The 19,541-nt window shown below is 42.6% G+C and overlaps 1 protein-coding gene across 1 annotated transcript in view; it reads right to left on the bottom strand.

Moving 5' to 3' along the window:
• Positions 1-19,541, bottom strand: part of LOC126215188 (ras-related protein Rab-8A) — a 256,673-nt gene that overhangs the window by 19,600 nt on the left and 217,532 nt on the right. Inside the window, exon 4 of the mRNA XM_049941856.1 lies at positions 12,383-12,472. Coding sequence (XP_049797813.1) covers positions 12,383-12,472 — 90 coding nt within the window. The remainder of the gene's footprint in view (positions 1-12,382; positions 12,473-19,541) is intronic.

Consider the following 19,541-nt stretch of genomic DNA (forward strand, 5'->3'; position numbering starts at 1 on the left):
TTAGATACACGTTTAGTTTTTGTCAAAAAAAATTCTGAAATAGTGTTTCGTTTCTTCACTAGAAAATGCCATAAGTTCCTCCAAAAACCATAATACAACACGCACATACGGCATACTAACAAGTGTAAATCCACCTGATGAGGGAGGTTTAAACTGTTTAAATGCATCATGGAGATAAATAAACAGTGACTCAGTTATTGTTTTTACCTGATACTTCTTACTAGACACAGAACATTGTCGCCTGTTTGTTCAGGGTGAGACAGCTAAGACTGACCACCCCAAATATATCCAGAATGAATAAATACAGACGGATCCGAAAAAATGTGTCCACTGTTGAAAAGTCCATAACTGGCAAACTAATTGATGGAGTTATCTTATCACCTACAGTGATGAAACTTCCTGGCAGATTAAAACTGTGTGCCAGACCGAGACTCGAACTCGGGACCTTTGCCTTTCGCAGGCAAGTGCTCTACCATCTGAGCTATCCAAGTATGACTCACGCCCTGTCCTCACAGCTTTACTTCTGCCAGTATCTCGTCTCCTACCTTCTCGTCTCCCAAGTTCGAGTCTCGGTCCGGTACACAGTTTTAATCTGCCAGGAAGTTTCATATAAGTGCACACTCTGCTATACAGTGAAAATCTCATTCTGGGCCTACAGTGATATCTTTAAGTTGGACTTTAAGCTACACTTTCACCAAAAATGAGACAACTCTGTCAATTAGTTTGCAGGTTATAGACTTTTAAACAGTGGATACATTTGTTTGGACTCCTTTGTATATTGAGGTGCAGTTTTCACCAAGTTATAGTGGACAACATGATGTATTTGCTGATGTCTGCAAGCAATTTTTATCATTTATAGTCAGCAAATTACAACACTGACTTTGCTTTTTTTCCAATAGAACTATATACTTTTTTCTGTGGCATATGAAAGAAACATCTAGGAAAACTTCAGTGACAGAAAATGTATGGGGCCCAGAAGATGTCAATGACAAACCTTGCTCTGGACACCCCAGCACATCAACAACAGATGATAACGTCAAAGCTGTGAAGAAAATCTTTTGGAAAATCATCAAATTACCATAAGAGAAGTTGGTGAAGATGTTGGCATGTTGATCAGCTCATGTCATGCAATTTGTTTGGATGCTTTGGGCACAAGACGTGTGCCAGCGAAGTTTGTTCCAATACTTCTCAGTTTAGATCACAAGAACTGTTGCATGAGCATCACTCAGGAGCTCTCAAATGACGTAAATGATGATCCTGACTTGCTCAAAAGGGTCACAACTGTTGACAAAACATGGGTTTACGGTTATGATATCGGACCAAAAGCCAAATCGTCTCAATAGAAGCATCCCAGAGAGCCGATACCGAGTAAAGCACTCCAAGTTCAATCTGGAGACTAGAAATCTACTCTGTAGGAATCAGCATGGGTTTCGAAAAAGACGGCTGTGTGAAACCCAGCTCGCGCTATTCGTCCACGAGACCCAGAGGGCCATAGAAACGGGTTCCCAGGTAGATGCCGTGTTTCTTGACTTCCGCAAGGCATTCGATACAGTTCCCCACAGTCGTTTAATGAACAAAGTAAGAGCATACAGACTATCAGACCAATTGTGTGATTGGATTGAAGAGTTCCTATACAACAGAACGCAGCTTGTCATTCTCAATGGAGAGAAGTCTTCCGAAGTAAGAGTGATTTCAGGTGTGCCGCAGGGGAGTGTCATAGGACCGTTGCTATTCACAATATACATAAATGACCTTGTGGATGACATCGGAAGTTCACTGAGGCTTTTTACAGATGATGCTGTGGTGTATCGAGAGGTAGTAACAATGGAAAATTGTACTGAAATGCAAGAGGATCTGCAGCGAATTGACGCATGGTGCAGGGAATGGCAATTGAATTTCAATGTAGACAAGTGTAATGTGCTGCGAATACATAGAAAGAAAGATCCCTCATCATTTAGCTACAATTTAGCAGGTCAGCAACTGGAAGCAGTTAATGCCATAAATTATCTGGGAGTACGCACCAGGAGTGATTTAAAATGGAATGATCATATAAAGTTGATCGTCGGTAAAGCAGATGCCAGACTGAGATTCATTGGAAGGATCCTAAGGAAATGCAATCTGAAAACAAAGGAAGTGGGTTACAATACGCTTGTTCGCCCACTGCCTGAATACTGCTCAGCAGTGTGGGATCTGTACCAGATAGGGTTGATAGAAGAGATCCAACGGAGAGCAGCGCACTTCGTTACAGGATCATTTAGTAATCACAAAAGCGTTATGGAGATGATAGATAAACTCCAGTGGAAGACTCTGCAGGAGAGACGTTCAGTAGCTCGGTACAGGCTTTTGTTGAAGTTTCATGAACATACCTTTACTGAAGAGTCAAGCAGTATATTGCTCCCTCCTACATATATCTTGCGAAGAGACCATGAGGATAAAATCAGAGAGATTAGAGCCCACACTGAGGCATACCGACAATCCTTCTTTCCACGAACAATACGAGACTGGAATAGAAGGGAGAACCGATAGAGGCATTCAAGGTACCCTCCGCCACACACCATCAGGTGGCTTGCGGAGTATGGATGTAGATGTAGATGTGTCAAAGTTTTGCTCACTGTCTTTTTCAATCACCGTGGTGGACTGCATCGTGAATTTTTGCCTCAAGGTGGCATGGTCAATAAGGAGTATTATCTTGATGTTATGCACCATTTGTGAGAAGCAGTATGCAAAAAAGTCCAGATTTGTGGAAAAACTATTCATGGCTTTTGCATCAGGGCAATGCACCTGTTCATTCATGTGAGAGATTTTTTTGGCCGAAAAAAACATCACAATCAGGCCTCTGCCACCATATTCACTGGATTTGGTCCCCTGCAACTTTTTCCTGTTCCCAAAACTGAAGAGATCTATGAAAGGGCGAAGATTTTCAATGAATGAGGAAATAAAATCTGCATTGCTGGAAGCACTCAAGGCTGTACCAAAAAGTGCTTATGAGAAGTACTTCAAGGATTGGAAGAAGTGATTGGAAGACGGATTGTATCAGAGGGGGAATACTTTGAGGGGGACAACATGAATATACATGAATAAACAAATATTTTTTCATAAAAATATAAAGTCACCTTACTTTTTGAACACACCTCATATTTAGCAATTGTGTAGCACTAATGGGTTCTCTAGGACTGTATATTATCTATTTCACCCTATAGCTTACTCCTATATTCCTCAGAATTTGAAACATCTCGCTCCATTTTACATTGTGGAACGCTTTTTTGAAGTTGACAGATTCTATGAAAATATCTTGATTTTCTTAAGTCACGATTCCATTATCGGCCATAATGACGGAAATGCCTCTCCCTCCCTTTAGTTTTCTGGAGGTCAAAGTGACCATGATGTAACAGATCATTAGTTTTCTTTTCCATTCTTATGAACATTATTCTTATTTGATTGTAAGATTAAAAAGCACACCCTACTATTGGATCCTCTGTGTCTTAGGTACAGACTCCAATTTCTTCATCAATCACATAATCAGGTAAGTGCTTATCTTTAAAGGTGCCTTCAATGTATTCTCTGTCTTTAAAATAATCTTATTATTAGCCACATGTATCAGTAGGGACTAAATTTGTTGGCTTGGCGTAAGAACCCAAAGGTCACGAAGAGGTTACAAACTTTACATAAAACTCTTAATGCACAATTTACATATACATACATATTGGCAATCACAGACGGTGAAGCTCACGCACGGACGTTACAATGTTCCTTCACAGATGGCAATCTTGTGCTCTCTTTGGATTCAGTTCTCATGGACACCCAGCTGCTGAAGATGCTTCTGTTGTTCATCCTCTAATTGCTTCCTTGATGTTGCAATTGGATGAGTTCCATCAGATTTTCCCATAAGCACTCTTTAACCCAACAAGTGTCTAACAATATGTCCTGCCAGGTATATTCTCCACACTTTCATTTTCTGAAAGTGTGTTCAGTTGTTTCCCTAATTTAAACAGTTCTTGGTTCTCTCTATGTCTCCAGATGTTCTCTTGGCAGACTGGTCCAGAGATCTTTCTCATGATTTTCTGCAGAAGATCGACAGACTTTTTTCATCTTTATTGGTGGTGCTTAAAGCGTCTGTTCTGTACAACAAAACAGGTACCATCACTCTTGACAGAAAAATTTTATCTCCTTCAGAGTGAAGTAAGTTTTAGACAGATTGATAAAGGATTGATTAATTTCTTGTTTTAGGTTCTTATGTCTGTTTAAACAGATGCCAAGGTATTTAAAATTTTCCACTTTGGCTATGTTCCATATTCCAACCTGTAAATGGGCATTATTAGGGTCTTCTCCCGATATTTCTATCATCTCAGTCTTCTCTGCATTAATCCTCTGTCCAATCTCACTGACATTCTTTGTTAATTTGAAGAACAACATTTTTGGACCAGACTGCGTATAATTTTTTTTTTTATTTTTCACACTACCGGTTTTGGGCATTGCCTATTGTGTCTCTAGTAACATATGTGGTTACATCATCATTAATTTAAAAATCATGTGCCATGCATAACTGTGCAATGCATAGTCATCAAACATCCTTATTTGCAATATTTCCTATGAAACACATCGTATACACACACTCAATGAACTGTCACATGTTCAATTTGCGATTTTTAAATTAATGATGACCCTGTAGTCACCTATGTTACTAGAGGCACACTTGAGAATGGGTGATATCCAAAATCAGTAGTGTGAAAAATAAAAAATTTACACACAGCCTCGTGGAAAAATGTCACCCTACAAATTTATTGAGGCTGTGGAGCCCACACACAAAAATATGCTTTGCTAAATTCGCTATAGTTTCTGCCATCGCTTCCTCAGACTCTGGTATGGCCGCAATGTCATCTGCATACCCAATAGCTGTGTTCTTCCATTTAGCTTCACCCCTTTGCCTTCTCTTTACATTTCCTGAATTACTTTCTTGGGGACAAAATTAAAAAGCAATACTGAAATGGCATCACCTTGTCTCACAACTGTTCTGATGTTGAATTCCTTGGATAGCTCCCCATGGTATTTCTCCTTGACTTTTGTCTCTGTTGTACACACCTCCTCCCAGTTAATTAACTTCCTTGGTATACCAAGCTGCCTCTGGATGTTGTGCAAATGTAATCCGTGTGTTTTATCATAAGCCTTTGAGAAATCTACAAACGTTACCAGGAACCTATGGTTGAATTCCCAGCATTTTTCCCAGAATTGTCTCACAGGAAAAATTTAATCTACAGTTGATCTTCCTGCCCAAAAACCAGTCAGATACTCTCTAAAAATATCTTCAGTGAACAGCTTCAGCTTTTGAAGAATTATTTATGATAGAACTTTGTATGGTATGCTTAGCTGAGCAGTACCTGTTTCCACCCTTTTGGGATCTACATTCTCCTTACTTCACTGAGATTGTATCTCTCTCTCTGAATTGTTTCACCTCCAGCCTTCAGCGTCTCTGCCATCATCCTGTCTTCTCCTTGTGCCTTATTCTACTTCAGTTTCTTAATTGCTTTATCTATGTCCTGTAGAGTCACTTAAATTTCTTCCTCAACTACATCCTCCACAATACTTCCTGCTGGGAAGACATTTTAGAGATCTTCATTATTCAGCAACTTCTCGTAATATTCCCTCCACCTGTCCAGAATCCTTTCCACATCCTCAGCACATGTGCATCCTTATCATTTGACAAGATTGTGATTTTTAAATTAATGATGATGTAGCCACATATGTTACTAGAGACAGAATGGGCAATGCCCGAAACTGGTAGTGTGAAAAATAAAACAAAATAAAAATAAAAAAAAATTATACGCAGTCTGGTCCAAAAATGTTGTTCTTCAAATTAACAAAGAATGTCAGTGAGATTGGACAGAGGATTAATGCAGAGAAGATTGAGATAATAGTAATATTTGGAGAAGCCCCTAATAATGCCCATTTACAGTTTGGAGTATGGAACATACCCAAAGTGGAAAATTTTAAATACCTTAGCACCTGTTTAAACGGGCGTAAGAACCTAAAACAAGAAATTAATCAATCCATTATCAATCTGTCTAAAACTTACTTCACTCTGAAGGAGATAAAATCTGTCAGTTAAGAATGATGGTACATGTATTGTTGTATGGAACAGACACTTTAAGCACCACCAATAAATATGAAAAAAAGCCTGTTGATCTTTGACAATTCCCCACACATTTCATCTTCTGAAGCAAATTGCACGCTTTGATGGAATTTATACTATTCTGATGTTAGCAGCATAGTCCATGGTGCATAGGAAGATAGAAAGGAAAAACATATAGAAGGCTGAGGTGAAAGATTGTGAGCCTTGCAGCCAAGGAGAGTATTCGTTAAGCAGCAACACGTGAGTTTTTGAACACAGCAATCTTTCTTAGGTCAACGCACTTTGTAGATTTCTTCAGTGAATAGTTTCCATTCTAAAATGTTGTTCTGGAAGGCCTATAAAATACCCGTCCATGTTTTCCACTATCTCTTTGTTTGATTCAAATAGTTTTCCAGTCCAAAATTTCTTTAGATAAGGTAAGAGCAGAAGGCAGGTTCACTCCCCTGAAGAAAGACAAACTCTTTTTTTGAAAATCCACAAAGAAGAATGCCTTTAGCATCACAGAAAATGCTGGCTGCAAACCTTTGCAGTAGGTGAAACCAACTTCACGTTCATCGGTGCTGCACGATACACTCCTGCCCGTAGCAACGCCATTTTGTTTCTCATTTGAGGCAGTGCACCCAGGTTTTATCTGTGGTACAAAACTGCGACACCAAATCAGTTTGGTTATTTTTGCAGCAGGCAAAACACAGCTGAGGACGACATTACTCACTGACTTTGAACTTTCAGTTTCAGGTACGTTACAAGCTTAGCTACAAAAACTCTGTTTAGTTTAGAAAAATCACTCCACACTATTTTTACTCTTCTAATATGATGTGCTGATGACACTTTCATAGGGCCTTTCAGAGAAAAAGAACTCTCAGAATTTTTAAATTTTCTGGATGATATTAATTCTAATATAAAGTTCGTTATAGAAATGGGGAAAGAAAATCAGGTACTTGAAAAAATGACAGAGCTTCAGGGCACAAGATCTGCAGAAAGGCCTCTGGCATGGATAGATATCTTCCCAGAAATTCCAATTTCCATCTCAAGCAGAAAAGAGGAGTGATCAAAACATTGGTGCAATAGGATAAAACAATCTGTAAACCTCAGTAGTTGGAGGTTGAGTTCCATCATTTAACAACTGCTTTCAGAAGAAACAGCTACTCTACCACAGAAATATACAGAGCATTACATCCCAAAAGGTTTAGCACTTCTAATGAAAAGAACCAAGGAAACAGAAGGCTTTCCTTCAATCTGTAAAAACTGTCACAGCTCGCAATGGCCGAGTACTCAGTAACATGGTACTGATACGGTGTTTAAACGCATAAGAAAGGTGAACAAATATTCAAACACTGCTAAGGATCTACTCCCCCCATTTGCCACATTAGGAGCACACAAAACCCATTACGAGCACACAAAACCCATTGCCCATGCAGTCATGTGTACATAAGAACTACCAAAAGAAGTTCCAATATCTGCCTCAAGGTATACAAGTGCAATTGTCATCTGGGCAACACAGATAAAGCGGTAGTAGCAGATCGTGCACCAGTCTCAGGGAACTGCCGAATTTGTTTCTCTGATAGTACACAGAGGGGTCCAAAATATGTATCCACTGTTTAAAAGTCCATAACTTGCAAACTAATTGACGGAGTTGTCTCATTTTTGGTGAAAGTGTTGCTTAAAGTCCAAATTAAAGATATTACTGTAGGTGTTCCAAATGGTCACTGTTAACATACACACACAGACAATACTGCCGAACTGCAGCATGAACTACTGACTGCAATGTGTTCAGTTGTATATTTGCACATGAATGTATGATGGATTCTCGAAGTTCATCCAATGTGCGTGGCTTTTGTTGATAAACGACATCCTTTAGTGTTCCCCACAGGTAAAAGTCTAGAGGAGTTATGTCTGGGGAACGTGGTGAATACTCCACAGCACCTCTACAGCCTATCCATCTTCCTGTTAGATTTTTGTCGAGATATGCCCTAACACGATTTTGGTAGTGGGCTGGGGCACCATCTTGTTGAAAGTGAACTCTTCCATGTCTCGGATGGCAGGTAAAATGGATGTCTGAAGCTTCTGAAGGTCCACCTCACTGGTAACTGTGCCGTCAAAGAAGAATGGGCCAATTGAGTCCCGGTAAGACAACCCACACCACACATTTACTCCTGGCAAATTCACGGCTTTGTCTACATGGACGTTCGGATTTTGAGTGGCCCAGTAGAAGCAATTGTGGCGATTTACTGTACCATTGAGTTTGAATTGTGCCTCATCAGACCACACAATCATCTCTGCAAACTCTTCATGTTGCACACAATGTTAGTAAACCACTCGCAGTACTCCATTCTACGATCTGGGTCGTCCTCGTTCATTGCGTGTAGCAATCGTGGGATGTAGCACTTCCACTTTTCTGTCTTCAAAATTTGCCGAACACTTGAGCGATTTACTCCAGTTTCACGGGCACACTGCCTCACAGACTTCTGTGCTGAGCGAGTGAATTGTTGTAACACATGACGGTGGTTAGCTGGACTTGTTACTGTTACAGGTTGTCCAGATCGTTGTTTGTGTACGTCTTTAACACAGCCTTTGGCTTCAAATTTGTCTCGAATGCGACAAATCATTAAACGTGTAAGTGGCTCGGTTTGATAACCATTTCGCAATTGCTGTTGAACCTCATTGATGTTTTCGTACTTAAAATACCACTTCAAAACTGACTTCCCTTCATCGAATGTAAGCCTTGCACCAGCCATGTTTACTCGAGTAACTAGGTGCAACGAAGAACAAAACACTATCTGGAAACTGTCATCTGACAAAACAAAACAATGCAATACAATGCTTGTGTGGCGATTGCCAGAACTACAAACTATTACATTACCAAAGATGAGACAACTCCGTCAATTAGTTTACGAGTTTTGGAATTTTAAACAGTGGATACGTTTTTTTTGGACCCTTCTGTAGTTTAATTGAGATCCAGTCATTAGTATAAAAGGGTACACAGAGAGGCCATGGAATTTGAAAAGCACATAAACAACTTTAATAGAAAATAAGATTTGAAATTACAGAAGTTGTATGCCTCAGTGTTAAATAACATGAACAGGATCAACTCTTCTCCACTATAAGCTCTGTAAAGACACTGCCTCAACTCAAGCCGCTGATGACGTCATAAACCAATGTTGCCTGGAAAATTACAGGGTGTCTCAAAAGAAAGTTTATGTTTGAAGCGTTCTCTGCACATGCACAACAAATCAAAGGGAGCGGAGGGGTACGTTTGTATCTCACTTCACCTTTACAAGTTCAGTCAATATGGAGCACTTCTCAGGAGTGGACTGCCTGTTCTGTGTGCAAGTATTTTACAAAAATGGTGATTTAGTGACTGTAGCAAGGAGGAAATTTGGATTGCATAATGTAAATGACACTCCAAGTGTTCCCCTCATCTGGTAATGGGTCAAAACATTTGAGGAGACCACTTCAACACTGGCCAGACTGAAATGCAGGTGGCTGATGTCATAAAGAGTGGATGAATCCATGGAGAGCGTCTCTTTGTGACAATTCTAATCTCTCCATTTAAATGTGAACAGACCATCACTGCAACAAATTCTGCAAAATGACCTCGAACTGCACCCTTGTAAAATAAGACTGGTGAAAGGATTAAAGTCTCAAGATGCTATACACAGGCTGCAGTTCATTAATGACATGACTCAGGGTCCTACAATTACCACCATCTTTTTCTGTGATGAGACTCATTTTCACATGAACAGTCCAACCAAAAAGCAAAATTCCTACTAGCGGAGTGCAAGCGGAAGCCTGTGAAACCCGCTCCATTCGCCAAAAGTTACTGTATGGGCTGTGATGTCAGCTCGAGGAATAATTGTCCCTTACTTTTTTGAGGACGAGAGCAGTCGTGCAGTTACAGTGAATTCAGAATATTATGTGACGATGTTAAGTGACTTTTTGGTGCCTGAATTGCAAAAATTTCCTGGTTATAACCGAAGAACAAGGTTTTGACAGGATGGAGCCACAGCACACACGTCCAATGTGGCTATACTGTGAGTTCGTGAAATTTTTCCCTGCCACATTGATCACCAGGGCGAGGGGCGGGGGTTGACATGATCTGATCCCCACACAATCCAGATCTGATGACAACGGATTTTTTCTTATGAGGAGATGTCAGATCTAAAGTGTATGTCAATAATACAACTTCTCTGGAGTAAATGAAAGAAAATATCCACAGCAAACTGCCAGCCATCGCTGTGTCTACATGCCGAGTAGTCATGCAAAACTTTGTTCATTGCTTAAATGATTGCCATAGGTGTGCTTGACTGCATTTCAACAACATTATTTTTAAGAAGCAAATCCCTAAACTGTATATTTCAGTTATAAATAAAGATTTTTTGATAAACTTCAACCTCTATGAATGACATATCATACATCATATATAAACTTTATTTTGAGACACCCAGTATAAACAGTTCATGTATATCTACATGATTACTCTACAGTGCACAATTAAGTGCCTGGAACAAGGTTTATTGAACAACCTTCAAGCTATTTCTCCATGACCTTGCTCTCTAACAAAGAGCAGGAACAAGAACACTTAATTTTTTCTGTGTAAGCTCTGATTTCTCTTACTTTGTTGTGATGATCATTGTTCAAAATGCCGCTGGGCAGCAACAAAATATTTACACATTTGGAGGGTAAAGTTGGTGATTGAAATTTCGTGAAAAGATCTCACTGCAACAAAAAATGCCTTTGGCTTAACAAATAGCACCCGAATTCGTGTACGATATATGTGACTCTCTCTCATAATTTGTGATAGTACAAAATGAGCTGCCCTTCTTTGAACTTTCTCAGTCTCTTCTTCAATCCTATTTGTAAGGATATCATACCCACAGCAGTACTCTAGCAGGGTATGGACAAGTTTAGTGTAGGCAGTTACTTTAGCAGACCTGTTGCATCCTGCCAATAAACTGCAGTCTTTGGTTTGTTTTCTGCACAACGTTATCTGTGTGATCATTCCAATTCAAGTTATTTACAGTTGTATTCCCTAAGCATTTAGCTGAATTCACAGCCTTTAGTTTTGTGTTTAGCAAAGTCCTTTCGGTACCCATGTGCATGACGTAACACTTTCCATCATTTACAATTGCCAGTTTATGCAGCATAAAGGATTATCCAACTGGTTGGCTTGCTGAGCTCATTTGAGTTTACAAGTGTTTTCTGAGTTGATATTGACTCTGATGATGTCTTCAGCATCAGAAGGCAAAAGATAAGGTCTACTGTCCATAGAAATAAAATCATCAAGGATGGTTTAACTCTCCTGTTTATTTCTTGTTCCGTCCATGCAGTGGCTGCCATTGACTGCACTAAACAAAAATCTCATAAACCGCTTTTATGACTTCACTGTTAATTTGTACTAGTTTATTTTGGGAATGTTGTTGTTACACACACACACACACACACACACACACACACACACACACACAAACACGTGTGTGTGCGTGCACGGGCACCTGCGTAAATAAACTGTACTAATTAAGAACAGAATATTGGACAAGACAGATGGAAAAAAGAGGAGAACTTTTTATTATTTCAAAAGTAAATTTCATAACTGTTAATACCTGTACCTGAATGTGAGACAAGACAGTCAATGCCTTTGTGGAAAAATGTTCATGGTTGCCTACAGAACTACGACTGTACCTGGACGTGAATCTCTTAATCTAAAGCAAATCGACAGCCTCAAATGTCTTTCTCAAGGGTTCCAAAAATATGGACATTTCCTGGGGAGTGATTGGGACTGTACGGAGGATGTGTAAGGAGTTCCCAGCAAAACTTCTGCAGCATAGTCAAAACAACCTGTGCAACATGTAAGTGGGATGCAGATGGTCTGCTGGAATGTCCTTACACATTCTCCATAGTCACCAATCTCTCTCCACCCAGTTTACATATTTATGGAGTCCTGAATAAAGATATTCACACCAGTCAATTTATTTCCGAGGAAGAGGAACACGCCTGGGTACAATTGTGGTTCTGTAGGCAACTGAAACATTTTTCCACGAAGGCACTGAATGTCTTGTCTCACAGTGAGGTAAAGGTATTAACAGTTATGGCAATTACTTTTGAAATAATACACTGTTTGATTACTTTTATCTTTATGTCTCATTTTATCTGACTACCCCTTACAAATGAAAGTAGCACACTTGGAAGTATAGCCACAGATAAATTTTGAGTTCAGCAGTTTTAGTGCAACAGCAGTGGTCATGGCATACAGGTTACCTTTTGGCCACGTTCCGCATCCACTGCCCTCTCAGCCACCGCGTCGCACTTGTTGCCGGCGAGAACTTTCACCACATCCGGGGATGCGTTCTGCAAACAAAGAGAGTACAGAAACAAACTTGCATGCATTTACAATGAGAATGGCTATGCAGTGGAGCAACACCTTGCAGAACTTTACCTACACTGATAACCCTAAACATAATGAACACTGTGCACCTCAAGACTGAACACACAGTGGCACAGCAAACACGAGATGTGGCAAGGAAAGTACACAAGTGCAAGTGACACAAATGTGGGATCATTCTAGCGACGATACGGACCACAAAAGGGAAACATAAGTGAAACAATGGAAAATCCAGGATGGAATGTAACAATATTATGAAAAGGAAAGTTGTTACTCACCAGATAGCGGAGATGCTGAGTCACAACAAAAAGACAGTTCCCAATAAAGCTTTCAGCCATTAAGGCCTTCATCAACAATAGATGACACACACACACACACACACACACACACACACACACACACACACACACGCATGCGCACACACACACACACACACACGCACACACACACAACTGCAGTCTCAGGCAACTGAAACCACACTGTGAGAAGCAGCACCAGTGCATGACAGGAGTGGTGACTGGGTGGGGATAAGGTAGAGGCTGGGGTGGGCAGTGAAGTGCTGCAGGTTAGACAGAGGGCAGGAGAGACGTGGGGAGACAGGGGGGGGGGGGAGTATAGGAGAAGGAGGAAAGAAAAAAGACTGGATGTTATGGTGGAATGACAGGTATGTAGTGCTGGAATGGGAACAGAGAAGGGGCTGGATGGGTAAGGACAAACAAAGGTTGAGGCCAGGAGGGTTACGGGAATGTAGGACATATTGCAGGAAAAGTTCCCACCTGTGCAATTCCGAAAAGCTGGTGTTGGTGAGAAGGATCCATACGGCACAGGCTGTGAAGCTGTCATTGAAATTAAAGATGTCATGTTTGGCAGCATGCTCAGCAACAGGGTGGTCCAGCTGTTTCTTGGCCACAGTTTATCAGTGGCCATCCATGCAGACAGATAACTTTTTGGTTGTCATGCCCACATAGAACGCAGCACAGTGGTTTCAGCTTAGCTTGTAGATTGCACGACTGGTTTCACAGGCAGGCTGCCTTTGATGGGATAGGTGATGTTAGTGACTGGACTGGAGTAGGTAGTGGTGGGAGGATGTATGGGACAGGTCATGCATCTAGGTCCATTACAGGGTTATGAGCCATAGGTAAGGGGTTGGGAGCAGGGGTTGTGTGAGGGTGGACAAGTATATTGTGTAGGTTCAGTGGATGGCGGAATACCACTCTGGGAGGGATGAAAAGAAGGATATTGGGTAGGATGTTTCTCATTTCGGGGCACGATGAGAGGTAGTCAAAACACTGGCAGAGAAAGTAATTCAGTTGCTCCAGTCCTGGGTGGTACTGAGTTACGAGGGAAATGCTCCTCTGTGGCTGGACGGTGGGACTTCAGGAGGTGGTGGGAGTCTGGAAAGATATGGCACCAGAGATTTGTTTTTGCACAAGGATGGGAGGATAATTATGGTCTGTGAAGGCTTCAGTGAGAGTCTGGGTATATTTCAAGAGGGACCACTTGTCACTGCAGATGTGATGACCACAGGCTGTATGGAAGAGACTTATTGGTATGGAAGGGGTGGCAGTTGTCGGAGTGGAGGTATTGCTGGTGGTTCGTAGGTTTGATATGGACGGATCTCTGCTGTATGGTGAGTAACAACTTTCCTTTTCATAATACTGACTTAAGTGAGTCTGATAAAGGGCATGTCATTACGGCCCAGTAGCTGCGAATGAGCACCTCAGAAATGACAAAGCTGGTCGGCTGTTTGTGTGCTGCTGTCTTGAGGGTCTAAGGAAACTGGTGGACCAGTGGTGAGACCGTGGCTAGGGGTCGAGGTGTTGCACATCCACGCCTCTCCACAGCATGTGGAGGTCGGAGGCTTGCCTGTTCTGTAAAGCAGGATAAGTGGCAGATCTGATGACAGTGCCGGAGCAGGCATAAGTGTTTCGGAGCACTCTGTTCACTGCACACTGTGGAGTACCGAGTTCTGCAGCAGGTGGCCTCTGTGTGTTCCCACATCAGTGCGATGACATCGTCAATTGAGATTGTTGCGGGTGCTGGGTCATGGACATTTGACCGACAGAAATGACTCGCTCGATCTGACGAATTGTGTTTCTCCTTACACCAGATCGACAGTCGCAAAGGGGTACACTTTCATCAAGGCAATCAGCTGGTCAAAACACACACCTTGATACCAACACATGCTGGTGGAGGCAATATTGTGCTATTGGGAACATTGACATGGGCTTCCGTGGAACTTGTAGTAGCAATTGCAGTGACCAGAAATCTGGAGTATGTCAGCACTGTTGCTGGCCACCTGCATCCCTTCACACTCTATGTCGTCCCCAATGGCAACAGCATTTTCCAAGAATATAATATCCTTTGTCAGAAGCCCATAATCTTTGCACAGTGGCTTCTGGAGCACGACAGTGAATTGGCGTGGAAGTCCTGGGCACAAAATTCGTCTGATCTCAACCAGAAGGAACATGTGGAAGTTACGGGAGTGCCAGTTCAGCATCCACACACCATTGGCCCGCAGTTTACGAGAATTGCATTGCCTTTGCATAGAAGTGCGATACCACATACCTCCAGAAACATATCGAGGACTTGTCAAATCCATGCCACGCAAAAACACCACTGTTTTACATGCCAAAGGTGGAGTGACATGCTATTAACTAGCTGTTAATGTATGTCTCATCATCAGAGTTATGTCTCATCAGAGTATACAGTATGTCATGGATAGGTTCCAAATGCAACTGTCAGCACATGTGAACACAACAGAAGAGTGCACAGAGAAATAACTTGATGACTGAGGAGTATAGAGGGGTCTGTTCTCTCAGAGCTTCAGTACCGCAGCACTATTTCAATGAACGACTACCCTTGGAGGAGGCCACTACATCTACACTAATACTCTGCAAGCCACCATACAGTGGAATGTGTGTAGTGTACCGGAATCATCTTTGAACTTCATGTGCTCTGCTGGAGGGTGTTCAACTCGAAAAAAGGCTATCAATAAGGCTCTACACCAAAGAGCCAAAACATGATGACTATGGTTCTCATGTATTCAATAAGCCCTCAGTAGGTTTCTGCAGGTGTGTGGCACCATACAAATACGCACCAGTCATGGAATTTCTGTAAATTAAGGGCCGACAGTTTATGGGAGCAGAGTTGGTCTTCAGTTCCATCACAGATGTCTCCCGCCAGGGTCACATCGGGCGGTTTTGGTGGTCGAGACATCAGCTTGCGTTCGCTATCATGCTCCACAAACCTCTATAGTGCAATTCTGGCCCCGCCACAGGGGCACTTATCCCACTGAAAGATGCCACTGAGACTGGGGAAGACATTCAGCACGAAGGAATGCAAGTGGTCCCCAATAATCTTCACGTAGTGCATAGTTGTCATGGTGCCATCGTTTACTACCAAATATTCCGTGGAACTGCGGGTTATAATGAATCCAATCCTGTCAGAACTTTTGTTCGATTACTTAACTTTTCAATACCATGCAAATTTCGTTATATAAATTATATGAATCTTATCAGTGGCTGTTGACAGAGATTTCTGACCGTCAAATAAAATCTTTCCGCAAATATATTTCTCTACTTTTACAACACTAATGTCCACAAAAATTGCTACACCACGAAGATGACGTGCTACAGACGCGAAATTTAACCGACAGGAAGAAGATGCTCTGATATGCAAAATATTAGCCTTTAAAAGCATTCACACAAGGTTGGCGCCGGTGGCGACACCTACAACGTGCTGACATGAGGAAAGTTTCCAACCGATTTCTCATACACAAACAGCAGTTGACCGGCGTTGCCTGGTGAAACGTTGTTGTGATGCCTAGTATAAGAAAGAGAAATGCGTACCATCACGTTTCCGACTTTGATAAAGGTCGGATTGAAGCCTATCGCGATTGCGGTTTATCGTATTGCGACATTGCTGCTCGCGTTGGTCGAGATCCAATGACTGTTAGCAGAATATGGAATCGGTGGGTTCAGGAGGGTAATACGGAACGCCGTGCTGGATCCCAACGGCCTCGTATCACTAGCAGTCGAGATGACAGGCATCTTATCCGGATGGCTGTAACGGATCGTGCAGCCACGTCTCGATCCCTGAGTCAACAGATGGGGACGTTTGCAAGACAACAACCATCTGTACGAACAGTTCGACGTCGTTTGCAGCAGTACCGGCTATCAGCTTGGGGACCACGGCTGCGGTTACCCTTGACGCTGCATCACAGACAGGAGCGCCTGCGATGGTGTACTCGACGACGAACCTGGGTGCACAAATGGCAAAACGTCATTTTTTCGGATGAATCCAGGTTCTGTTTACAGCATCATGATAGTCGCATCCGTGTTTGGCAACACCGCGGTGAAGGCACATTGGAAGCGTGTATTCGTCATCGCCATACTGGTGTATCACCCCGCGTGATGGTACGGGGTGCCACTGGTTACACGTCTCGGTCACCTCTTGTTCGCATTGACGGCACTTTGAACAGTGGACGTTACATTTCAGATGTGTTACGACCCGTGGCTGTACCCTTCATTCGATCCCTGCGAGCCCTACATTGCAGCAGGGTAATGCACGACCGCATATTGCAGGTCCTGTACGGGCCTTTCTGGATACAGAAAATGTTCGACTGCTGCCCTGGCCAGCACATTCTCCAGATCTCTTACCAATTGAAAACGTCTGGTCAATGGTGGCCGGGCAACTGGCTCGTCACAATATGCCAGTCACTACTCTTGATTAACTGTGGTATCGTGTTGAAGCTGCATGGACAGCTGTACATGTGCACGCCATCCAAGCTCTGTTTGACTCAATGCCCAGGCGTATCAAGGCCGTTATTACGGCCAGAGGTGCTTGATCTGGCTACAAATTTCTCAGGATCTATGCACCTAAAAATAGCGTGAAAATGTAATCACATGTCAATTCTAGTATAATATGTTTGTCCAATGAATACCCGTTTATCATCTGCATTTCTTCTTGGTGTGGCAATTTTAATGGCCAGTAGTGTATGATATATCAGTAGGTATCGATCTCAAGCATTGAAAACTAGCAGTCACAACTTTAAAAGTATACAATCTGAAAACACGGGGTGCACTCAGCCGTTGTGAGGCAAACTGAGGAGCTACTTGACTGAGAAGTAGCGGCTCTGGTCTCGGAAACTGACATACGGCCGGGAGGGCGGTGTGCTGACCACGTGCCCCTCCATATTCACGTGCAGTGACGCCTTTGGTCTGATGATGACACGGCGGCCGGTCGGTCTCGTTGGGCCTTCATGGTCTGTTCTGGAGGAGTTTAGGTTTTTATTTATTAATCTGATAAGAAGTCTACATTATATACAATAGCTTTTATTCTTCAGTCAAATAAAACTATATGGTTCCAGACAACTTTTCAAGCCTGTAAAATGTATGATGTAGATACACAGGCTGAAGCGATGAATGAAAATTTGTACCAAGGCCAGGATTCGAACCCGGGTCTTCTGCTCACTAGGCAGATGCACTAACCCCATGGTGCCCAGGCACAGTGGCTTTGCACAACAGCACAAACTATCCTAGAAAGCTCCCCTTCTAGATCCAAATTCCCAATCCCAGATTCGAATCCCAGCCTTTGCAAATTTTCATTCAGCACTTCAGTTTGCATATACAAGACGAATCACCTAAAACCTGTGCTGCAAATATTCTGGAAATGGAAAGTGTTACTGACGTGCGGTTTTCACAGTATGGATTGGTAGTCAGGGGCTCGTATTGTTAGCCAATAGCCGGCCAATGTGGCCAAGCGGTTCTAGGCGCTTCAGTCTGGAACCGCGCGACCGCTACGGTCGCAGGTTCGAATCCTGCCTCGGGCATGGATGTGTGTGATGCCATTAGGTTAGTTAGGTTTAACTAGTTCTAAGTTCTAGGGGACTGATGATCTCAGATGTTAAGTCCCATAGTGCTCAGAGCCATTTTGTTAGCCAATAAACCACTGTAATTATACTTCAAAAGTGTATTTTGTGTGCAAGCATACACTCTTTAAATGGAACAGAATAGGGTAACCTGGACTGTCTTGGTGTTTGTTGTACAATCCTAGTGCGAGTGGTTTGTGAGGTATTGTACACTACTGGCCATTAAAATTGCTACACCAAGGAGAAATGCAGATGATAAACGGGTATTCATTGGACAAATACATTATACTAGAACTGACATGTGATTACATTTTCATCCAATTTGGGTGAATATATCCTGAGAAATCAGTACCCAGAACAACCACCTCTGGCCGTAATAACGGCCTTCATACGCCTGGGCATTGAGTCAAACAGAGCTTGGATGGCGTGTACAGGTACAGCTGCGCATGCAGCTTCAACACGATACCACAGTTCATCAAGAGTAGTGACAGGCGTATTGTGACGAGCCAGTTGCTCGGCCACCATTGACCAGACGTTTTCAATTGGTGAGAGATCTGGAGAATGTGCTGGCCAGGGCAGCAGTCGAATATTTTCTGTATCCAGAAAGGCCCATACAGGACCTGCAACATGCGGTCGTGCATTATCCTGATGAAATGTAGGGTTTCACAGGTATCAAATGAAGGGTAGCCACGGGTTGTAATACATCTGAAATATAGCGTCCACTGTTCAAAGTACCGTCAATGCGAACAAGAGGTGACCGAGACGTGTAACCAATGGCACCCTGTACCATCACGCTGGATGATAGGCCAGTACGGCGATGACGAATACACATTTCCAATGTGTGTTCACCGTGATGTCGCTAAACACGGATGCGACCATCATGATGCTGTAAACAGAACCTGGATTCATCCGAAAAAATGACGTTTTGCCATTTGTGCACTCAGGTTCGTCGTCGAGTACACCATCGCAGGCGCTCCTGTCTGTGATGCAGCGTCAAGGGTAACCGCAGCCACGGTCTCCGAGCTGATAGTCCATGCTGCCGCAAACGTCGAACTGTTCGTGCAGATGATTGTTGTCTTGCAAACGTCCCCATCTGTTGACTCAGGGATCGAGACGTGGCTGCACGATCCGTTACAGCCAGGCGGATAAGATGCCTGTCATCT

This window comes from Schistocerca nitens, chromosome 12 (genome assembly GCF_023898315.1).
Source record: "Schistocerca nitens isolate TAMUIC-IGC-003100 chromosome 12, iqSchNite1.1, whole genome shotgun sequence".
NCBI lineage: Eukaryota > Metazoa > Arthropoda > Insecta > Orthoptera > Acrididae > Schistocerca > Schistocerca nitens.